We start from the raw sequence: 25037 nt of genomic DNA on the forward strand, positions 1-25037 counted from the left end.
TGCAGCCGCATTGTCTCAGCTCCTTCCTTCCCAGCAAACGAGCGAACGCGAAGGCAAACTGAGCATGCTCCAGCTACGGCTCTACAAACACGTCCCTACCGGCTCTCCTTCTCTACAGGGAGAAATGGGCTTTGCGTTAGTGACTGCGCGCCATGGGCGCTTTGTGGGACAGCATTGCCCCTCTGAAGATTCTCTATAACCTGTGGAAGGCAGAAAGAAACCCTATACATGCCGATTTTATACATGATGGCATCGTCACAGCCTTGTTAGCCACGAGGAATAATAATGCATGGTAAGATTCATCTGTCTTATAGGATGAAACTTTCCGAGTAAGTTGATACCCTCCTCGTTGCCGGATGTGGGCTGGCTGAGAGCTTTACGCTGCTTCTTTCTCGAAACAACAGCCACCCCACAGCTACCGATGAGTCCGGGTGCGCAGTGCATTCCCTCAGCAGGAGGCGTCCCGGTTGAGTCCAGCGCGCCTCGTTCCCAGAGCCCACGTCTCCTGGAGAGCCCTGGCTCTGCACCCCGCAGCCCACCCACCCACCCGGCCCTGCCCTGTCCTGTATATTTCCATACCCATTTGCACATTCTGGATTGGCGTTCTCCTGTTTTCAGCAGAGTCATACGAATGGCGTCATGACAGCGGAGGAATGGCGCAGTCCCTGGATAGCAGCATAGGGCCCCTGCTGGAAGTAGTGATGGTACCGGGGCATGTGGAAGGAGGGGAACGTCGGGCCGCTCCCCTGCATGGAGCTGGCGATGGCTGAGGGGGTCAGAGGCATCCCAAGCCGGCTGTACGGCGGCAGAGAACCCTGGATGGGGTGGGGAATGGGTGTTGCTATGGACGCTGTGCTGGTGCCAAGAGCTGTCAGGGACTGGGGGTGCTGAAACCCAGGAAAGCTGGATGAAGAGGATACCCAGGAGCTGAGGGACAGGTTATCGGATGTCGTGAAGGCTGACCCTGCAAGAAGAAACAGCGCATTAGGCTGGACACTCTATTGCACTGTGCAAATCGAGAACTGTATTACCTGTGAGGATCAACTTATTTTAAGAAACACCTCAAGGCCCTGGCCAGTTGGCTCAGTGGTAGAGCATCAACCTGGTGTGTAGATGTCCCAGGTTCAAATCCCGGACAGGGCACACAGGAAAAGTGACCATCTGCTTCTCCACCCTCCTCCTCCTCTCTCTGTCTCTCTCTCTTTTCCCCTCCAGCAGCCATGGCTCAATTGGAGCAGGTTGGCCCTGGGTGCTGAGGATGGTTCCATGGCTTTGCCTCAGGTGGTAAAACAGCTCAGTTGCTGAGCAATGGAGCAGCAGCCCCAGATGGTCAGAGCATCACCTGGTAGGGGGCTTGCTGGGTAGACCCCAGTTGGGGCACATGCAGGAGACTGTCTGCCTCCCCACCTCTCACTTAATAAATGTGTGTGTGTGTGTGTGTGTGTGAGAGAGAGAGAGAGAGAGAGAAAGAGAGAGATCTACAATTCACAAAGACAAACATGTCAACCATGAGGCAGACCTACCTTTCCAGATAAGAAGTTATTTACACCATAGAGGGAAGAAAGAATTTACTAACTAGAAATAGACTTAACTCATTAAATGACCTGCATAGTCCCAGAGCTTGGCCAAAACACTAGTACCCTGAGGCCTCAGGGGCTGTCCCTTCCTGAAGAGGCTCCAGAAATACTCTGGGGGCCATGTGCACCCCGGGGTCCAGGTCTCGCCCCCCACCTGCCTTTATTCCCCTGGGCGCAGGGCCCCCAGCAGCCGCCCAGCCTGGTGGCGACTCACCCCGGTTCTGCGCCGCCTGCGCCTCGTCCGCCAGCGCGTCCTCGTCCCCGTACGTACGGATGGGGGAGCGGGCGTAGGAGTGCTTCTGAATCAGGCTCTCCACACTCTCCCTGGTTAGAGTGCAACACATGCTGAGTAAAACTACGAGTCGGGTACTCAGAGAGGGGTCTTACAGGTAACTCACTAGTCAGGAAAAACTGTGTCTCAGCCAAAATAACACCCCTTCAGGGAAGGATGACATTCAAAACATTAACAATTATTCCACTGTAGACTCTTCAGAAACATGACTCCAGGCATGCAGATCCAAGCAAACTTAACTGGGCTGACCAGGTGGTGGCGCAGTGGATAGAGCGTTGGACTGGGATGTGGAGGACCCAGGTTCGAGACCCCAAGATCGCCAGCTTGAGCGCGGGCTCATCTGATTTGAGCAAAGCTCACCAGCTTGGACCTAAAGTTGATGGCTTGAGCAAGGGGTTACTCGGTCTGCTGTAGCCCCATGGTCAAGGCACATATGAGAAAGCCATCAATGAACAACTAAGGTGTCGCAATGAAAAACTAATGATTGATGCTTCTCATCTCTCTCCATTTCTGTCTGTCTGTCCTTATCTATCCCTCTCTCTGATTCTCTCTCTGTCTCTAAACAAACAAACAAACAAAAAACAAAAAAACAAAAACCTAACTGGATAGGGAGGGACAATCCCCAAAACCCTACAAAATAAGGAACAATGAGGTGAACAGGGTACTATGAAACTTGGTCACAGGAAAATGGAGTTTAATTATGTGAAAAGCGAGTGAGTGAATTTACTATGAGGACCTACGAGGGCTCTTCTCACTGACCTCAGCTAATGAGTCTAAAACCAACACTGAACTGATGGGAACTGCACTGATTACATGGTGGATGAAATGTCGGCAAGTTCAAAATATCACTAGAAGAAGACTCAGTGTTCAACTAAGAAAACGAGGAAGTCCATGGAGTTTATGACAATGCGGGTAGTTTGGGTAATGGACATTGAAATCCTTGTTGCTTTAAGACCGGAAATTACAGACAAGCTGTGAAGGACACATATACAGCCATTAGTGAATTGAGCTCCCCAAATAAACTGGTCCATCAACTTCGGAGATGGTTTTTTTCTTTCAACATAAGTCTATAAACTAAAGAGTGCATTAACTTAAAAAAGAAAAAAAAAAGCCGGCATGAGTTTAGTTTAATGTCTTTGTGCAAACAGGGAACAGGTTAGTTTTAGACAGTGTACATCTCTGGACTAGCTGTGGCCTAGAGGCCGATTCCAAATTAGCTGCCAAACAACAAAGGAAACTCCCATGTGGGTCCAGAGAGCAGGTTAGTTCAGGAGCAAATGGAAAGGGGGTGACAGACAGTTTTCACCATAGACTCCTATGTACCCTTTGAATGTCGGTCATACGCATTGCTTATTCAAAACCAGTAAGTTATAAAGTACCATGAGAAATAATAACCCACCAATGAACAAAGAGAAAAAAGACACTTGGCTAAAAAACACACACACACAAGAAAACAAAAGAGGCCCTGGCCAGTTGGCTCAGCGGTAGAGCATCGGCCTGGCGTGCGGGGGACCCGGGTTCGATTCCCGGCCAGGGCACATAGGAGAAGCGCCCATTTGCTTCTCCACCCCCACCCCCCTCCTTCCTCTCTGTCTCTCTCTTCCCCTCCCGCAGCCAAGGCTCCATTGGAGCAAAGATGGCCCAGGCGCTGGGGATGGCTCCTTGGCCTCTGCCTCAGGCAGAGCGACACCCCGGAGGGGCAGAGCGTCTCCCCCTGGTGGGCAGAGCGTAGCCCCTGGTGGGTGTGCCGGGTGGATCCTGGTCGGGCGCATGCGGGAGTCTGACTGTCTCTCCCCGTTTCCAGCTTCAGAAAAAAATACAAAAAAAAAAAAAAAAAAAGAAAAAGAAAACCTGCCTCACCAGGCCATTCATGCATCCAAAAAATTACATGAGTGAGCATGTAATTCTGCACTATTCTAGGAATCGTGGAGATAGCAGTAAACAAAACTTAATAATCTATGCCTAATGAGGGAGGAGGCTGGAGGGAAGAGAGCGACAAAAGAGTGGCATATTAGATGATGACAGCGCTATAGAAAAATAAACTAAAGCAGGAACAGGGACCCAGACTGTAACTGTGAGAATGAAATGAGATAAGGCACCTGCATTGCCCAGAATAGTGTCTGGCGCTTAAGAGACACTCACTAAATACTAGGGACCTAGGAGAGTATATCTAAAGCAGGTAAAAATGTTTAATTGTCTTGGATTATATTTTCTCCAATTTAATGCTACCCATCTAAATAATCCTAATTCAGAATAATGTGATCCAAACAAGAGGACTGTTCTCAGTGATTTTGGAAGCTAAAGTCAGCATAAAACTTGATGAAATGTTATTTTCAGTTCTAACATAAAAGATAAAGTGTTAGGCTTCAGTGAGTTTGTATCATTTGTTTATAAGTGTAACTTATTTTTTTTTAATCCCTTAAACAGACTTGTTGAATCCCTTGAGTTAAGCTTGTTGAAACAAATATTGTTTTATCATTTACTAAGAGACACCAGTAAATATATTAAATGGGATAATACACATTAGTAAATATATTAATGGAAAGGGTAATTTGGCATGACATGGACCCTAAGTAATCAGTTTCCAACAGCATATATTTTAATGTTTATATGCCCACACTCTGGTGATGTTGGACACCCTCAGCGTTAACAGCTGATGTCACTTACCCAAGGACTTAATTTTCTACAACATTAGAGAGTGACTGTCTTTTTGGGTAGCCTGGGTCATTAAGAAAAAAAATCAAGTGAGCTAAGCAACACTTAATAAAACGACAACCCTTAATAATGGGACATTCAAGCTGATGTCCCCTTAGTCTGAGCCACGTGTCATACTGTTAATATAGAAGATGGACTCAGAAAAGATCTCAGTGGTTACTGCCACATCAGAAAGGAACTTGCTTCACATACCCTAGCAGGTATTTTCTCTTTGCAGAGTCATAAAGAAATGACCACCAATGGGCCCAAATTACGGATGGGTGTATCACTAAGGTGTTTTCCTTTTCCCATCTTGGGCACATACATGCTCAATCTAAGCATCGAAGTTCAAAAGCAGAGTGTAATATCTGCTCTAAAAGTGCCCTTCTATAAAATCACTTCAACAGCTTTCACACGCACACACGAGAAGAATTATTTTCCGAACAACACAATGCATCACTGCCTTGTAAAGAGTTTGCTTTTCTGTAAGAAGTACATTACATTCTATTCTGTGCTTGCTAGATCTCCGGTACCATTACTTACTCTTGTCTCTAGGAGGGAAGAAAAAAAAAAAGGGATTTTATCGAAGTGATTTAGTTGTGTCAGGCCTGGGAGTGAGTGAACTGGAAGCAATGGCAGTTCTTATATAAAGGAGGGCATAATTGAATTATTGCCTTTTAAGTGATTGAAAACAGTGGTGCATATCAGGGCCATCTCTGCGAAGATGCTACAAAGAGAAGACAGCCCTCACCATTTATGTCGAATCCGGGTTCCCAGCAAAATGAAAAGTGCAAAGAATTTGGTTAGCCTGGAAGCCTACTGGGAGGATTTCTAAAAGATTGTCCCCTGAAAAATAAGGGATGACTCCCCCTAATAGGTTAAGTGATTTAGGAATTAGAACCTAGTGCAGCGCCTTGTAACACTCAGTGCGGTTAGGTCCCAAAGCTAGAGAGAGTAGTTTTAGTAGACTTCCTCTGGCTTTCCTAGTCAAATGAAATGGGTGCTTTTGGCGAAAGGCAGCCTTTCTAATATCTAAGAGTAAATTACGTTTGTAGGCAAGAAAATAAATGAATAATAATAAGGAAAAAAGAGAATATCCTGCCTTGAGTATTTAAAAAAGGGTTCACTGACTACTTTGTAGCCATCAATGTCCATAATAACACACTTCCTGTGAGAGGCCCAACCACAGCTGACGGCGGGCACGGCAGAGCCGAGCTACCTGCTCCTGTTGCTCCTGCCAAAATGTTCAGAACCATTTGGAGTCATGTGAACTATTTGTTCAGACTCCAGATAAGCAGAACCAACAGACTCTATCAGTTCTGGCACCGGGGCTGCCCTCCCTCTCTCTCTGACACCAGAGTGCACACCTCCCGCTGCTCAGAGAGCAGAACCTTCCTTTCCCCTCACGTCTCCTTGGCAACGGCACGGTACCCAATGCATTCTCTTTCCGCTGCCCCGACTCGCTCGTTGGTGGTGAAGGTGCGTGTCCGCGTGGCGGGCGCCTGTATTGCCACACTGCTGGCCTCTGGACCAGGCAGAGAACCACCATTCTCTCTCTGGGCACTGGTCCTCACGCTTTACTGTGTGTCACAGACGGAATGTTTGTGCCCCCCCCCCAAATTCAGTGCTGCCATCCTAACCCTTCGTGGGATGGAAGCAGGGGGTTGGCCTGGGGAGACAATTAGGTTTCAAGGGCAGAGCACTCATCAAGGGATGAATGGTCTCCTCAGAAGAGACAGGGGGCTCAGCTTGGCTTCCTTCTTCCCGACCATGGGAGGACACAGCGCGAAGGTGGCTGTCCCTGAGCCAGGAAGCAGTCCTCACCAGACACGGAACCTGCCGGCACCTTGACTTGGGATTGCCCAGATTCCAGAGCTGTGAGAAGTAAATGTCTGGGGTTTAGGCCACTCATACTATGGCATACTATTTGTTACAGCAGCCCAAACGGACAAAGACAGTGTGCATTAGAATTGCCCGGAGGGCCTGTCCAAACCCAGGCTGTCCGCCCCCTAGAGTTTCTGACCGGTAGGTGTGAGGGTCGGCCTGAGAATGGGACTCCCGGTACATTTCCTGCTGACGCTGCTGACCCAGAGGCCACACAGGGTGCACCCTGCCCTCACTTAGCAGGGGGGAGCCCGCTTGCTAGAGCCCACTTAGCTCAAACCCTTGCTCTGACACTTCCCACTGTGTGCCTGTGGGCAAATTACTTCACTTTTCTCATCTGTAAAATGGGGGCATTAATATGATTTACCTCTTAGGCATATTATTAAGATTTAATGACTCAATATACATAGAGAGCTTATATATTGGTACCTAGAATGGAATAAGTGCCCAGTAAGTGTTTATGGGTAACAAAATTAAGTTATAATTGTTATTACTGGGTATCAAGATCATGTGTTCCTAAAGCTGGTCACACAACCATCGTCATTTTAGATGAAGTTGAGACTTCCAGTCGCTTTAAGTTCCCATGCTGAATTCAAACCATCCTATAATATTATACATGTCACAGAGGAAATTAGATAAAAAGTAAATGTTAGTTCAATTTACATTTTAACTTTCTCTCCTAAATATAGACCTGGGGGGGGGGGCTATGCCCAGGGAGAAAATGTCAAATCCATTAAAATCAAATCTAACTTATAGGAAACAAAATATTTAAAGTTGATTCTGCCCGTCAATCTGCTCATGTTTACATCACGTCTTGCTGGGCCTTTGTAAATAACTCCTTGTCACAATATTTTTTCTAAAGATTTATGCAGATAATTTTATAAATTACTGGAAGACAATATATCAATATTTATAGCTTCCACAAAAGTACTTAATAAATGAAAACTTTAGATAATACAATTTGAAATGTATTATAAACCATTAATTTTAATTTGAAAACTGAAATATATTATGCAATCCATTTTGGGAAAACAAAATAACTCTAAATTAATCTTTTAAAAAGCTTTTAGACTTTCGTTTATTTTCATTTATCTGACTTAGGCCTGCTGGTTCTTCTTTTTCAGTAGCAATAGACATTTCGGATTTTATATTATCATTAGCAACTTAAATAAATAAACTGTCCCACCAAATAAAGCAAAAGCTGTTAGGTTTAGTTTCCTAAGTCTCACGGCTGTGATGACGACAAGAAAGGGCTCATGCAAAGTCCAGGTTTCCTCAGCTTCTACATAAACTTTACTCAAGTGTGAGGCAGGGGACACATGCCCTTCAGACACAGAAAGACAGACCCAAGCACAGAAAAAAAAGAGGATAATTTACAATCCTAAGTTAATTGTGACTAACTCGGCTATTCTACCTGTCAGACTCACCGGCTTGATTGACACGTTTATAAACTAAGTGCTTCCTCTTAGAAACTGCCGACACATGACTAACATTTTAAGTGCAGAAATACAGCTTGCTGGTTAAAAGAATTTGGTAGTGAGTACTTCTGTAATTTGGGGGGGGGGGGAATTAGTTCTGTTAAAAGCTATCCTTTCCTTTTTGTGGTGCTTGTCAACAGATTATTTTAATTTAGTCCATTAATAGATTTTATTTAATTGGTTACCTAACAAAGCTGCTTTCATTTTGTGCGTGTAGGCTCTTATACTTAAAGTCTACCTTCATTGGAGATGATTTTTTTTTTAAGTTTCTTTCCTAAAAAACTGTGTAAGCAGAGTCCTTATCTGTGTCTGGGGTTTGGCTTTCTTCTCTCCAGTGAGGGTGCAGTGGGGGACTGGTAGGCTGCATTACATGATCTCTAAGATTTGCTATGGCTCTAACAACTTATGAATCTATAAATACATAAACCAAAGTAAAAATTGTAAAGAGCTATATTGAAAAGAATCCAGTACCAGCTGCAAAGAACCCTGCGTTGTAACTGCAAATCTGCTAACCAATGTTGTCACTTGAGCAATTCACTTGCACTCTTTGGACTCTCATTGCCTCGTGGGTGTAAGGACAGAGATAAACTGGCAGGCTCCCCATATCATTTCAGCCTCCAAATAAATACTTCCTAGAAAGGCCCTGGCTGGTGGCTCAGTGGATAGAGTGTCAGCCTGGTATATGGGTGTCCTGGGTTCAATTTCCGGTCCGGGCACACAAGAGAAACGATGGTCTGCTTCTCTCCCTCTTCTCTAATTCCTCCCCACCCACAGCCAGTGGTTTGATTGGTTCGAGTGCTGGTCCAGGTGCTATGGATAGCTCAGTTGGTCTGAGCGCCTGAGCCTCAGGTACTAAATATAGTTTGGTTGATTCAAGCATTGGCCCCAGATGGGGGTTCCTGGGTGGGTCCTAACTGGGGTTCATGCAGGAGTCTATCTCCCCTCCACTCACTTAAAAAAAAATATATATATATATATATATATATATATGTAAAAACATGATGAAATGTGTAGAGAATATTAAAGTTTATTTAATAAAAAAGCAGAAGAAGATATAACATGTTTCTGCTTATATTAGAAAGCCCAGTGGAAGGATAAACAATACATTTTTTTAGTGGAGAAAGAAAAATAGGTAGAGGGAATGAGGTAGACTTTTATGCCTTTGAATAAGCCATATTTTGTAGATTTGTCTTGAAATCATGTAAATCACTCATTAAATAATCATTTAAGAAAAAAAAAACACCAGTATTTTTAAAATCTGAAACATAGAAACTACGATAAAACAAATGAATCTAAACAGGTGCCACTGGGTCAGTGGCATAAATCCACAGAGGCATGATTCCACGTGACTTTAAAACACTCTCGTACTAAAATAAGAAGGGGGAAATAAAAATAAACAAACCCTCCAGCTGAATCTCGGGTGGCAGCCACACTGAAGATAAGAGGAACCACAGAAAGATTTCTAACTGTTCTCAGTGGCCAACTTTTCGTAGGTATGTCGACGATGCACATTCTGAGATCGCTGTGCGCCTGCGCCCGTGAGATACGGCAACCCCGGAAGGACACCGTGAGATACAGCAACCCCGGAAGGACACCACACCGTGAGATACTGAGATACGGCAACCCCGGAAGGACACCACACCGTGAGATACTGAGATACGGCAACCCCGGAAGGACGCAGTATTCTGTCATTTCCGGTGGTAGTGAGCACCAGGCTCCCAGCGTGAGAGGAAAGAGGCACAGGTGTGAGGTCAAAGAATCTAGGAGCACTCGCCTCTTACACATTTCAAACATCATACTATTTTGCCATTTTAAAATGCAAGTCTGGAAGACAGCCGAAAACAAGTATTTTAAGTATTTTCTAAGACCTGAACAGTATGCCAGAGGACATTTCGGGGGCCTTGCTCACACCTACTTCCCCGCACGCCCTTGACACTGCTCTCCAAAGGCGTGTGGGGTTTCCAGTGACCTCAGAGAGAAAACAAGTCCACATGGTTGTCAGCTACTCATCATAGATTAGAATGACAAAAATAACATCGATCATTGAAATCTGCAGAGAACCTTTAAAAAGTGTGCCTCCCCAAGTTGTTACTTGTCATCCTATTCAGTCATCTTTCTTCTGGCTGGAACTACAGGTGCTAAGATGACCCTGAGAGCATGTCTCAAGTCCCACTGCGAAGACAGGAAGGATCGAGTGTTGGCAGACAGCCGATCCCGCAAACGTTGTCAAGGAGCATCGCCACGTGGCCTCAAAATGAAATTCTATGTCTCTTCACTGCAACCGGGGAGGAGGAAGAATCACCCTAAGCAGGTGAAATGTCCGGGCAGGAGTTCTGGCAGCCAACATGCCCATCACCCCCTAAAGCACTAAGCCAGGGATCAGTCAAGTTTTCCTGCAAAGGCCCAGTAGTAACTATCCTAAGCTGATCTCCTGATCTCTGTCAGATCAGATCCACTGAGCTCGGTCTTTGTAGCAGGAAGGCAGCCACAGACAATAAAATATTACCTGACAATTGTAACTGTGCTTTAATAAAACGTTATTTATGGACAGTAACGTTTAATTTTATATTATTTTTGCATGTCACATAGTTTATATAATAATTTTAATAAAAATTACTTTTATTGCCCTGGCCGGATAGCTCAGTTGGTTAGAGCATCATTCCGAAGCACAGAGGTTGCCAGTTCGATCCCTGGTCAGGGCACATACAGGAACAGATGTTCCTGTCTCTTTCCTGCTTTCTCCCTTCCCCTCTCCAAAATCAATAAAATAAACATTTTAAAAATAAATAAATATATAAATAAAGATAAAAATCACTTTCACAATTTTTTCAGCCATTTATAAATGTAAAAACCATTCTTAGCTCATGGGAGGTACCAGATGACAGACAGTGGTGCACTAACCCATACTCTAAGCCATTTCCCTTCTTAGAGATGGGCCCCACCGACCCCACCCTGCTCCTAAAACATTACTAAGGCCTCAGACACTCTGCAGGCCAGCTTAGAGCTGTGTCAGAACCAAACACTACTGTCTTTCTAGCACCCTAAGTCCTTACGGAAGAGCTAGGAATTATCCATAAACTGAACCTCTTGAGCAAATCTGCTGGAAGGCTCGCGGCTCCATAGTCGGCTGGATATAAAACTTCTATCACTTCCCAAACTTCTAGATTGGCAACTTTTGTTCTTGACGCTTCCTTCCTCATCTCAACTAAGAGAGACGAGCTCTGAGCAAAAAGGCCCGGTTCCCACTGGGCGTGTGTCCAACTTTCACGTGTTTGGAAGTTTTATTTTAATGCCAGGGCGTTTTAAATATATTTTGTAAGGACTCCCAGTATGAATTCTGAACCGACACAGTGAGATAAGCCTATGAATTTAATTCTCTGCCCCACTGAGATGACTAAGAAAACAAGGGGGACTCAGGAAATCTGGGAGAGTGCCAACCACTTATTTGGATACTTTGGCCATCAGCAGGCACGGAGTGAGGGAAGCATCACCAGCATGCATCCATGGACGAGGAGGAGAGCTACCCGGAGGGACACGATGAAAAGCAGCAGAGGTTACCAACAAAGGCAGGTCCTGGAGCAGCTGATGGGAGCGGACTCACACCCTGCTAGAGGCCAGGGGGGAGGAACCCCACAGCAGTGCTTCCTGCGGGCACCTGGTGTCTAGGCTGCACTGGACAGTGAGGGGCCAGGACTGGAACTGCCCCTGGAGGAGGGCCCTGGAGTTGCTTTGTTAGGTGTGGGGAGGGAGCAGCTCATTGCTAGCTGCTGAGGCAGTCAGGCAGGGTCACCCAATCAATGCAAAGTCAGAACCTCTTTCCCAAGGTTATGTTCAGCCACCACCACGACTCCCTATACCAAACAGAACAACTCTATTTCCACACTGCAAAATTATAAATGATCAAAAAAGATCCACATGCTTTTATTAAAAGTTAATCTCAGCTTGCCCTGGCAGGATAGCTCAGCTGGTTAGAGTATCATCCCAAAGCACAGAGGATGCCGGTTCGATCCCCGGTCAGGGCACGTACGGGAACAGATCTACGTCTTGTCTCTGTCTGTCTCTCTCTCTCCCTTCCTCTCTCTCGAAAACCAATAAACATTAGAGAAAAAGATTTTAAAAGTTAATCTCAGCTTCTAATACTACACAGACAGACATCTCATTCCACAGAGAAAAACAAAGAACAATAACTGGACATTACAAAACATTCAGCAATGCAAAAGGAGAGAACTAATTGTAAACAGCAGAACAAGCACTCTTCTCTGAAACAGACTTATTGCAAGAAACAGGATGAAATATTAGAATTTCTATTTTCCAGTTTTCTGTGAGAATTAAGAAGGCCTTGTGTGGTGAAAGCAGGGATGAGCAGTCATGAACAGGAAACAGTCTGGAAACGGAGAAGTAGAGTTCACGGTGACAAAATGGTAATGACTACGTGTAAGAGCACTCAGGAAAGGCAGTAAACAGAGTACGGGACGCTGCAGAGGACAAAATTAAAAAAACTAAAGAGATGAAAATCATTAAACAATAAGTTAGAAAAATAGAAAACAGATTCAAGAGGTATAACACATTTATCATTGGAGTTTTAGAAGATCTGAGTAGAGAGAACCAATTAGAAGCAAGGGAAAAAAAGAGGAGGAAAAGAAGAAAAATTTCCTGAGCTCAACGATGACTCTGAGTTTTCAATTCAAAGGGCTTGATCATATTGTAATTACTAAGGAAAAAAATTAAAAATGATGATGATACATAAATAAAAATCTAGATGGAAACTCCCAGATTATTTAAACCAAAACTATGGGTTCAGGAAGAGGTAGTGCAAGGAGGAATCATATACTGAATATCTCCTGTTTTACAAGAAAAGAAAATGTATACTTTTAGTCCTGACAGTAACAGAACCATCAATTTTACAATTATGGCCTTTTCAAATTTAAAAGCATAATTATTAAAAAGAAATATATAAACAAAACTGGGTGTGAGGCTCAGCTCTTACAAAACGTGAATTTCCAAATAATGTATTCATCTCCCTACACTTCAGCTATCTCATCTAAATGAGGATGATAATGGTTATTTAGGGTTATTTTGGAGAATAACTGAAATACAGCATGTGAAGTAAATAGTCCACTCCCTGACAAGAGTAACTGTGGAATGTTAGCCATAATAAAAAGGGGGAAGGGGACCCTGATAAATCTCACAAAAGACAGCAAGAGAAAATAAAAAGGCAAAACCAATCGCTGAATTAAAGAGGAAGCAGAAACAAAAAGAACAATATCAAACATGTCAGTTCCCACAATATTTGGAGATGAATTAAATTTTTCTATTCAAACACAGAGAACTTCAGAAAAAGACTTTTTAAAATATTAAATAGTACCCCTGTCCAGTTGGCTCAGTGGTAGAGCATTGGCCCAGTGTGTGATTGTCCTAGGTTTGATTCCCAGTCAGGGCACACAAGAGAAGTGACCATCCGATTCCTTCTCCACTCCTGCCCTTCACCCTTTTCTCTCTGGTCCCCTTCCGCAGCCATGGCTCAATTGGTTCGAGTGTATCAGCCCTGGGCACTGAGGGTGGCTCCATGGAGCCTCTGCCTCAGGCACTAAAAATAGCTGGGTTGTGAGCATGGCAGAACATCGGCCCTAGACAGGGGTTGCTGGGTGGATCCCAGCTGGGGCACATGCGGTAATTTGTTTCTCTATCTCCCTTCCTCTCACTTGGAAAAGAAATAAAAATATTAAATAATAAAATATTATAAATAATTCTGTAAATAAGGCACATAATTATTTACTCAATAAACACTTGAGAGTTTTCTGTGTTCTGGGCACTATTCTAGGTTCTGGGGATATAATAGGAAACAAAAGACAAAGCCTCGGACCATTCAGAGGTGGGCCAGCACAGCCCAGGCGGAGGGCAAGTACGTGTAAAGGCATGAAGGCTGAGACTGGCTCAAAGAAAAATGAACAAGAGCATGGTAGACAAATTCAGAGAGATAACTGGGAGGGCTGGGGTCAGATTCTGTAGGACCATTTAGGCCTTGTCTGGCCTTTCCATTTTATTGTCAATTAAAAGGTGAGTTCCAACTTCCTTACTCTGATAAGATCATTCTGATTGGTGTTCTAAAAATGGACTTAAGGCCTGACCAGGTGGTGGCGAAGTGGGTAGAGTGTCAGACTGGGATGTGGAGGACCCAGGTTCGAGACCCCGAGGTCGCCAGCTTGAGCACAGGTTCATCTGGTTTGAGCAAAAAGCTCACCAGCTTGGACCCAAGGTTGCTGGCTCAAGCAAGGGGTCACTCGATCTGCTGAAGGCCTGCAGTCAAGGCACATATGAGAAAGCAATCAATCGAGAAACTGATGATTGATGCTTCTCATCTCTCTCCGTTCCTGTCTGTCCCTATCTATCCCTCTCTCTGACTCTCTCTCTCTCTCTCTCTGTCCTTGTAAATAAATAAATAAATAAATAAATAAATAAATAAATAAAATGGACTTAAGGGCAGAAAGAGTGAAGGTAGAAGGGTCAATTAGAAAACTGATGTCTGGCCCTGGCCGGTTGGCTCAGTGGTAGAGCGTCAGCCTGGTGTGCGGAAGTCCCGGGTTCGATTCCCGGCCAGGGCACACAGGAGAAGCGCTCATCTGCTTCTCCACCCCTCCCCCTTTCCTTCCTCTCTGTCTCTTTCTTCCCCTCCCACAGCCAAGGCTCCATTGGAGCAAAAGATGGCCCGGGCGCTGAGGATGGCTCCTTGGCCTCTGCCTCAGGCGCTAGAGTGGCTCTGGTCGCGGCAGAGCGACGCCCCAGAGGGGCAGAGCATCGCCCCCTGGTGGGTGTGTTGGGTGGATCCCGGTCGGGCGCATGTGGGAGTCTGTCTGACTGCCTCCCCGTTTCCAGCTTCAGAAAAATACAAAAAAAAAAAAGAAAGAAAGAAAACTGATGTCGGAATCTAGGAATGAGACGCCAGTGTCCTAGAAAAGGGCAGTGGAGATGGTAAGGGGCAATGGACTCTTCTGGACATAGTCTGAAGGATTAGCTGCCTGCTGGGATGGGGGCAGTGAGGGGAAAAGGGGACACGAAAATGACTCCCAGTCTCTGGGCCACCGCAATGGGAAGGTGCCGCTGTCAGCAGCTGCGATGGGAACCGTAGGGAAGACGGGTGTGGAAGCACGCAAGTGGGCGTGTGTTAGGTGTGTGAGATCTGAGGCCCCTGTGCGGGGAGAGGGAGAAGCAAAAGCAGCAGCCAGTCAGACCTCTGACTCCGGTGAGGCCAGAGCAGAGGTGCAGACGCCACAGTCAGCCTGGAATGGGAGCTAACGGCATGCGACTGGGTCAGATCGCCAAGAGGCAATGCAGGCCGAGAGGAGGAGTGGCCCAAGGACCGAGGTCTGGAACGCGTCCCTGTTAAAAGATGGAGGACCAGAGGAAGAGCGAACAAGGGGAAGAGAGAAAGAACGGCCAATGAGACAGAATCAAAACCAGAAGAGTGGGGGGGGGGCTTGGAAGCCAAGAGAAAAGAGGGAGGGAATGAACAACTGTGTCAAACCCTGCTGGTCGATCAAGAAAGATGAGGGGGAACTGACCGTTGGATTTCGCAATGGGGGAGCCATGGTGACCTGAACAAGGGTGACAAGGGTGGGTTGGTGGAGTCGTAGGGGTGAACATGTAAAAGACAGGGTGCAGGTAGAAGAGATAATGGGGAGAGAGGAATTGGGGAACACACAACTCTTTTTTAAGCAGTTTTACTATAATAAGGAGCAAACTCAGGAAGACACATGGGATCAAAAGAAGGTTATTCTTTCTTTAATGAAAGAAATGTCAGGATAGTTGATGATGGAAGAAAGAAGGGAGCATAGTGCTGTATTGACAAATATTTTTTTTAATTAAAAAGCAAATAAAAGAAAGCAAAAATGTTATATGTATAGCAATATAAGATTAGACAAAAGTAGAAGTAAGACAAAAGGTATTAAGTGGGATAGGAGTTAAATATATATTTGATAAACTATGGAACAAACTAAAAAAGTAAAGAAGTGTTCCTGAAAAGAAGACTGAACCCGGATGAATTTATAGGCAAGATTGTAAAATCTTCAGGTAAAGGATCACGTCTTTGCTATTTAAGCTAATCTAGACAAGAAAAAGAAGGAAAATATTTCAGTTCATTTGAACAAATTAGCAGAAACCAGATACCAAAACAAACAGAGAAAGCAGGAAGAACAAAGTCAAATATCTGTTATGAAGATTGATGCACTGCCTGGGCCGGGTAGCTCGGTTGGTTAGAGTGTCATCCCAAAGCCCAGAGGTTGCCGGTTCAATCCCCAGTCAGTACCCGTATGGGAACAGATTGGTGTTCCTCTCTCTGTCCCTCTCTTGCAAATCAATAAAATAAACATTAAAAAAATATATATTGATACAAAAAATTTTAAACAAACGAGTAAATTAAAGCTAGCAATGTATTACAAAGAAGAGCAGAAACAATCCAGACAAGATCTGTCCCAGGAATACAAGGATGGCTCAACCTAGACAACATGACTATAATTAATCATATTGTTATTTGAAAGTACAAATATAATTAAAATGGTCTCATTGCATATTAAAGGGGCATTTTATCTAGATTCAAATAACATTCAGGATAACAAAAAGTTCTTAATTTAGGCACAGAAGGGTATTACCTCAATATAAAGATATTCATCTGAAACCATCAACCAATGAAAGCCATATACTGGGATAAAACACATGAACTCTATTTGTTAAAAAAAAAAAAAAAAGCTAATGAAAGAAACTTAATTATTAAGAAAACATTTTAAAAACCTTCTTGTTGCCCTGGCCGGTTGGCTCAGCGGTAGAGCATCGGCCTAGCGTGCGGAGGACCCAGGTTCGATTCCCGGCCAGGGCACACAGGAGAAGCACCCATTTGCTTCTCCACCCCTCTGCCACGCTTTCCTCTCTGTCTCTCTCTTCCCCTCCCGCAGCCAAGGCTCCATTGGAGCAAAGATGGCCCGGGCGCTGGGGATGGCTCTGTGGCCTCTGCCTCAGGCGCTAGAGTGGCTCTGGTCGCAACATGGCGACGCCCTGGATGGACAGAGCATCGCCCCCTGGTGGGCAGAGCGTCGCCCCTGGTGGGCGTGCAGGGTGGATCCCGGTCGGGCGCATGCGGGAGTCTGTCTGTCTGTCTCTCCCTGTTTCCAGCTTCAGAAAAATGAAAAAACAAACAAACAAACAAACAAAAACCTTCTTGTTATTTTGCCTTTCTACTGAGTAACCGTCTGTCTTTGCTTATGGCACAAAGTGTCCTTTACCACCCTGCCCCCTCACCCCCCTCCCAAAAGGAAAGAAAACGGCAATGCTGACAGACTGTCCGTAGGTTATTTGTCATATGGGATCATCAAGTCCTTCTTTCCCTTAACTAAATAACTTTAAATTAAATTATATTATAAAAATCTCTTTGGGCTTTTGGTTTCTTCTTAGCTGTCTACCAAAAGCTTGTGCAGTTGGAGAGGGACTGAGCCCAGAGTGGAGAGTGTGGAGGGATAAGGCAAACAATCGCAAAGGCGTTCTGTCTGGGTCCCACCGTCATTGTGAATCTGGAACAGTACACTTGACATCATTGGGGCCCCCTATTTATAGCATCGTATTCAATTAGGTAAGAAAAGTGCCAATTCTGTCATCATGTCATAAAAAAAGTGTGCTGCTTCTCTCAGATCCCTTCTAAAGAAAAGTTCCCTGTATTGTTACAGATAGGGCTGTTTTCAATCAATTACAAAGAGCAATTCAATTACCAGATGGTTTAGTGCAGTAACTGACTCCAGACTAATTTAATTTCTTTAGGTCTCTAAAGATCAATTGATCTGATTTGTCCCATCCCCAAAGGCTGTTTAGGAAGAATTCAGACTTAAATATCTGGAAATGAGGTCCAAAACCTTGGCCGATTTCACACGACTTGGGTCATCTTGCAAACTTCCAGCTAAGTCACATACAATGCTCTCGGGGCCCTCAGGCCACTGACAGCTATTTAGCAGCATGTGCGGGTGAGAGTCCTTGAAATCAGGGTGCTCATTCGAGAAAGTGGAAATGGTGTCGCACACATCGTCAAACCTGTCCCTCTGGAGGGCAGTCCATCTGAGCACTCCTATCTCGTGAGCACACATGCAGCCCGGGCGCTATTTTTACCCCAGGAGTCATTTATGAAGACTCTGGGAAGTAGAACTTGGAGGGGGCAAGAACTGCTTTTCTAACAAGCAAATGCTCACCTACAATTATTTTACATGTGTAAGCTGCTTTCAGATATGACCTTGTCCTTGGTTCTCATTATAAACCTGCGAAGCAAGCAGGGGTATTGTCTCTATTTTCCAGATGAGGACAACAGACTCAGAGGTGAGGTGACTTCTCCTGGACCCCTCGGCCAGCAAAAGGCAGAGCTGCGATTTGAACCCATGACTTTGCCTCCCGATACAACACGTTCACCCTTGATCTGCGACAGAAGGCATGACGTACACTATGAAAACACACCGCTACCACCACCGGCTTCACTCTCGCTTGATACCTACCACTGGGAAAGCTTCGCTGATTACCGTATTTCCCCATGTATAAGAGGCTCCCGCGTATAAGACGCACCTTCATTTGGGGGCCGGGATTTTGAAAAAAAAAAATGAATTACATAAAGTTATTGAACTCAAGTTTTAGTCATCATAAAATTCATACCACTCCTCATCACTGTCAAAACTCCCATCCATTAGCTTGTCCTCATCTGTGTCTGATGATGAATCACTGTCTTCAACCATGAGTGCAAAAACAAGCACGAAAGAGCGGGAAATGCAAGTAAACAAATCTACAACCACTGTATAAGACACACCCAGTTTTTAGACCCCAAATTTTTCAAAAAAGGATGCATCTTATACATGGGGAAATACGGTATAATTCCACCTGCATAACCCAGTCTGAATCAGTGCCTCAGGCATGCTTGAAACACATAGAAGAGAAAGGGCATGCCTCTTGAAAGTAGCCACTGCACAGGGATTCATTTGTAAACCTGCACTACTGATACCGCATTCACACTGAGTTGGGTCTCAAGGGCTGTTTGCCCGCACACGGCCCAGCTAACCAGAGAGCTATCCCATTTGCCTTTTCTGTTTTTGCAATGGATCCTCAACCACAAGCTCACATTTCTTTCCCTGATCTCAACACCCCCAGCCGCTCATCAAGCTCTCCAACTAATGAATCCTTTTTTTTTTTCCTACTCAAATCTCATCATTCCCGCCCAACTTCCAGTCTCTCCTGCTGGCTTCATCGTATCTCCACCGAGCCTCTTTCTCTGTTCCCCCCAATTAAAACCACCCCTCTAAGCTCTACCATTTGGGGAGGCTTAGGGAAGGATCAGACAAGTGGCGCTAAAACATGTAATTACCGCTTAATTACCCAAGATGGCTAGTGAAGAAGTGCTGAGATCAGGCGGCGTGACCGCGTGGTAGGTGGTGGAGGGTGTGGCGAAGTGTAGCACTTGGTAGGAAAATCACACAAAGATTTGGAGGTAAGATAAAACAGAGGGCTGGTGCCAGGGGACCCCATCTGTCAGTAAAGACTTCAGGCCACATAAAAGAATAAAGACAGACGGTGAACAGGGTCTGAGGGTCAAAGGTCTAACACAGTAACTACTGGGTGACTGAAATTTGCTAACAGAGTCGAGTTTAAGTGTTCATACAGACATACAAAAATAAGTACAGAAAGTCACACAGTATGTGTAAGAGATCCAAATAAACAGGTTAAAAGATCTTCTTTCTGGAAAGCACATTTATTGACATTCCTGTTGGGCAGACCGTGGATCTCAACACAGTCGTTATACAGATAGTCTCACACGGTGTGAACCAGTTCAACTAAATGGAAAGCGGGGCAAGTTCCAGGCCTATGGTTGTTACCTGTCTTCTTAAAGGTCCTGAGATCTGACATCTCTCCTATTTAAATAGAAGCAGCCTAAACTATAGGTCAAATATGGGCCTGAAATTAAATCACATCTCCTTGTTTTCAACATTCCACACCACCCCTGAATTCTTCATGTTAGCAAATATATCCAGTTGAGAGGCCAAGGCTATTGAGATTCCATTTCTTTACAGATTGCCACTTGAAACATGGAACTTAATATCACCAAGAGGACTGAGCCTTTGATAGCAAAGAAGCCTTTTTTTTCTTCTTTTTTTTCTTTTTTTTTTTTTATAGTTAAATACATGCCCTGACCAAAGCAACCACTTCACTCAGAAATTGAGCCCAGAACAGATCGGCTGCAGCAGCGGTCAGAGCTTAAGCCCTGGCGTGCCCACAGGGTTCAGACCTGGACGAGAAGCGGGCGGAGGCGCGGAGATTACACTCAGGGAGGTCATGGCGCTTTGGCGTTGAAAGGAGTGTGTTCTTACAAACTCGCTCTCCTCTTTATCTTATCTGGACAAAGGAAGCAAACAGAAAATTCTCATTACCTCTCCATGTCGGTGAGCCTGGAGGAGTCCCGAAATCCTTTGGCAAAGGGGTTGCTGTCTATTTTCAGCTTGGTTATCTGTAAGGGGAAGAACGGGTGGCAAGAACAACATCATTTCTGAGGTCCGGGCAATCAAAGCAGAAGTAAAGAGCGCGTGCGTTTTCCCTCACAGCACCCCGGAAATTTCTAGTAGTCTCTCAGTATCGTGAGAAAGGTCGACATTGCTGGAGAAGGTCACAGGCGGGGTGGATGGGGCGGGACAGTTGGGGGAGCCTCGGAGAGGAGGAGGTATTGGAGAACAGGTCAGTGGACAGAGGCAATGGGGCAGGGGCCCTCCACGCACAGGGTGACCGCAGAGCGACGTATCTGAGAGGGTCGTGACAGGCTAGGGCTCCACTGGGGTCGGGGAAGCTGTCTGGAAGGCCAGCATTGGTGGGGATATGGGGAAATAAAACAAGAACTTGCCTTGTGCCAACTTGGCAACATCAGCTGTTTATACCATGTGCACATATATGCGCCATAAGGGATGAAAAAAATTACGTGGCCAATTATTGCTTCATGTTCAAGACTATATTGAAATCCATGATATAAATACATGACATAAAGCTTTTAGAATATATATTTACTCCTAGATCTTCTTTCATCTTATTAAATTAAACTCACATGAGTTGGTCTTTTGTTATCCACCCGTGCGATGTTATTTATAGACTCTATGCCCATATGGAAAGAAAATCATTTGCTAATAAGAATCATGGTCTAAAGTATTGTTTGTGCTGTGCTAGTCATAATCCCTACAGTATTTAATATGAATGTGATAACATCCATTAAATCGTACGCGCCGCATCTCCAAAAAAGGAAAAAAAAAATAGGTTACAAAGCAAAAAATAAAGAAATAAGTAAAGGAAACGCCGATGAAAAGACACTTGGCTTGTACCCTTGCCGAGCATTAGAGCCAGAAGAAACCTAGGAGAGCTGACGGGGCTGTTCGGTATGCGAAAAAGAGCCACAGGTCCCTTTAAAGAGTCGTGGCTCATTCCGGCCAATATGAGAACCCACATTAATCCTTAAAGAGACACACACAAAATAGTCTTCACCTGGGAAAAAGCGGTAGGGTGAGGCATGTCCCCCTCTTTCACAGTAAGGAGCACACACAGAGAAAAAGTCTGAAAGGCTGTTTTGCCAAAGTGTATCTGCTGTTCCCTTTAAGCCATTACCACCCAAAGAATTGCTTTTATTTATTACAAAACACAGGCTTTTTTTTTTTTTCTTCTTTTCAAGTTTTCATGTGAGCTAGCCAACGTACAAGCTGCAAAGACACTACATATTTACCTCGCTCAGGGCAGAAATTCCCACACTGCCCTCACCAGAGAGACGGTGTGTCTGTCATTCACACCGGTGCGGGTGCTTTGATGACATTCATTTGAAGGGCACGTGACAATGCCTGAGAAATGCTCGTTTCTTAGCCCATGAGCATTCACTCCACAGCAGCCCAAATAAAATTTGCTAATTTCCTTGCCAGCTTAGTAAATGGAAAATGGAAAACAGGGAGGAGGTAAGCTAGATAAGCAAGAAGTCTGTTCTTAATGGACAGGCAAGAGCCATTCAGAGGACGGGTATAGACACACACACACAGGGACCCCCAAGGCTGCCCGAGGTGTGACCATCAAGGGTGGCAGAGAACCTTCTCTCACACACACGCCACCGCCCCAAACAGCCACAGGCCCCGGAAGGTGGCGAAAGTCTCTGTGAGTCATTCTCTCCGAGTAGGATTTACTCTGAAGGTCAATTTTCAGAACAAAGGAAAATTCTTATTTCTTTGAAATCAATTTAGAAACATCTAAAGCCCCAGCATTCAGTATGTTTGAAGATTACAGAATAACCAACAAGATTTCAAATTCAACAACAGGAGCTGTGTCTCTTTCTCCTGGATAATCATGTCAAAAAATTCTTTATAGTTCTCAGTGCTTTATGAGTTCACGAAACATGAAACTGCTTTCACAGTAACTCACCCACAAATAGCTAACGAAGATGGATTACTTATCAAAACATGCAAAACACTGGATGGTGCAAACAATAAACGAACAGCTGGTCCCGGCTCTGACGGAACTTAAAAATTCCACGGAGCAGGCAGAGAGACCCACAGCTGGCCAGAACGGAGGGGACGTAAGTGCCAGTAAAAAGGGTGGCATGCCACCCACTGCGATGCTGGAGATGGTCTGGCTGAGCCAGGCCCAGATGGAAATTTCAAACTGGAACCGTGCGATAGAGCAATTACGTTAGGGCTTCTTTGACTCACGACAAGCTCATTTTCAAAGTTAAAAAGGTAAATGGATTTACCAATGGATAAAATTTTCTGGAGACAATGGCAGATAAGAGATCTGCTGGGAAAACGAAGGGCCCTGCAGTCAGAGAGAGACAAATACCATATGATTTCACCGACATGCGGAATCTAAAGAACAAAATCAACAAAACTGAAACGGACTCAGAGAGACAGAGAGAGAGAGAGAGAGATGCTGGTTGCAGGATGGGGCGGGGCTTGGGGCGCTGGGTCAAAGATTAAAGGACTAGAAAGCCAAATTGGGAGTTACAGAATAGTCACAGGGAAGTAAGTACGCCATAGGGAATGTAGTCAATAATATTGTGATAGCCTCGTACGGTGCCCAGGTGGGTATCGAATGGATGGAGGGACCACTACGTAAAGTATATGATTGTCTAACCGCTAAGCTGTTAGACACCCCGAACCAATACATAACAAAATTTTAAAATAAAATAAAGAGAAACTAAGGACTTTGAAAGAAGTCCTTGTGCACCATCCCTCTAAAATATGAACCATAGTAAGCTTCGTTTGAGTATTTACAAACGGAAAGGTTAGAATGGGTTATCTATCTGTTATGGAAGGGCTTGTGATCAACTCGGTCCCTGAAAAGAATTTTGAAAATTATCTTTGTTGGTCTTCATTCTTTCAAAAGGTCAAGACTACTAGCTCAGAGTGGGAGGCTCGTAGAGCTGTCGTGGCGAATGAATCCTCTCAACACCTGTGCCGTTCATCGGCCGGGTCACCACATTTAGTGCCTTAACCTTAAATGTGGGAGGGAATTAAATTCAACAGCAGTTTTCAGATTTCCTTGGGATTTCCTTTATGAGAATTTTCTACTTTCAGTGTCTTTTAAATCTCTCCTTCCATCATAAGCCCCAGGGATATCAATAGTAACTTTTTTTCCTTACATTTTGATACAATTTCAAACTACAGGAACATTTAGAGCAGGGGTCCTCAAACTTTTTACACAGGGGGCCAGTTCACTGTCCCTCAGACCATTGGAGGGCTGGACTATAAAAATAAACTATGAACAAATCCCTATGCACACTGCACATATCTCATTTTAAAGCAAAAAAACAAAACGGGAACAAATACAATATTTAAAATAAAGAACAAGTAAATTTAAATCAACAAACTGACCAGTATTTCAATGGGAACTATGGGCCTACTTTTGGCTAATGAGATGGTCAATGTGCTCCTCTCACTGACCACCAATGAAAGAAGTGCCCCTTCCTGAAGTGTGGCGGGGGCTGGATAAATGGCCTCAGGGGGCCACATGAGGCCCGCGGGCCGTAGTTTGGGGACCCCTGATTTAGAGAATACTGCAAGGTGCTCTCATGCCCCTGGACTTACCAGTGGGATCCAGCAACGATTTCAGTTCAGTGCACTAAGTGGAGAAGGGGCTCAAGACGATAACCAGGTCTTTCTTTTCTCTGTGGACCATTCTCTCTAATTCCAGGGACAACAATTGCTTTTGGAAGTTAGAGGGAAAAAGCTGAAGGGAGCGCTTATCACTAAAATCGTGTGGGGGCCCTGGACAAACACTACAATCTTAAACAGCTTTTATGGAGAAGTGATTAGCAGCAGAGGGACCAGGGGTTAAAGTTCTTAATGAATTTACTGGGATGTCAACAATAATCACACAGAAACATGTGTTGAACTTGGCTTCCAGAGAAGGCAGTCATAAAGATGATTTCATCATTTTACCAGCTGTAGACTGAATGAAACTCTTCTTCAGTTTACATACAAAGCATTTTATTTGGTTTTCTAGCGTAAGATAAAGTAATTTTTGATAGCAAAATTTTAACATTCTAGGGTCATCATGCATTTTTAAAGGTCGTGCCTAGGTTTTATTCCACGGATATATATTTACCTTGCTCAGGGTAGAAATTCCCACACTGCCCTCACCAGAGGGGCAGTTTATTTTATTTAAAAAATAAACATCAGTGGTTAGATAGAAATCCATTTCTGAAGATATAGTTTCACATCCCTTTATGAAATCTGGGCAAACTAAAGAAGAGGTATATTTGAGAACTGATGAGAGAAGAAACCTCAAGCCTAGACAGTGATTCTGTCGGACATCGTTTAGCTTGTCCCTTCTATAGAATCACCTGCAGCTTGTAACACTGCTGAACAGTATCACCCGTGTCCGAGGTGAGGATCCAAAAACAGTCAACCACCAAACATACTATGTAGAGTCCTGATCAGCCAAACCACAGGTATGGCATAGAGTTCAAAAACGAATTTTAAAAGCTGCAAAGTTTTTCACTAGGTTAGAAGAAAGCATTAGCAAGTGATGATACCACTTTGTGCTTAAGAAACCCTGTTGGCGCAGTGGATAAAGCATCGACCTGGAAAT

The 25037-nt window shown here is 44.5% G+C and overlaps 1 protein-coding gene across 1 annotated transcript in view; it reads right to left on the minus strand.

The window, feature by feature from the left end:
• Positions 1 to 556: 556 nt before the first annotated feature.
• Positions 557 to 25037, minus strand: part of TBX20 (T-box transcription factor 20) — a 44539-nt gene continuing 20058 nt past the window's right edge. Inside the window, exons 6-8 of the mRNA XM_066238907.1 lie at positions 20363 to 20439; positions 1792 to 1901; positions 557 to 964 (exon numbers count right to left, since the gene is read on the minus strand). Of these exons, the coding sequence (XP_066095004.1) occupies positions 624 to 964; positions 1792 to 1901; positions 20363 to 20439 (528 nt within the window). The 3' untranslated portion in view covers positions 557 to 623. The remainder of the gene's footprint in view (positions 965 to 1791; positions 1902 to 20362; positions 20440 to 25037) is intronic.

The sequence above is a fragment of the Saccopteryx bilineata genome, chromosome 7 (assembly GCF_036850765.1).
Source record: "Saccopteryx bilineata isolate mSacBil1 chromosome 7, mSacBil1_pri_phased_curated, whole genome shotgun sequence".
Taxonomy (NCBI): domain Eukaryota; kingdom Metazoa; phylum Chordata; class Mammalia; order Chiroptera; family Emballonuridae; genus Saccopteryx; species Saccopteryx bilineata.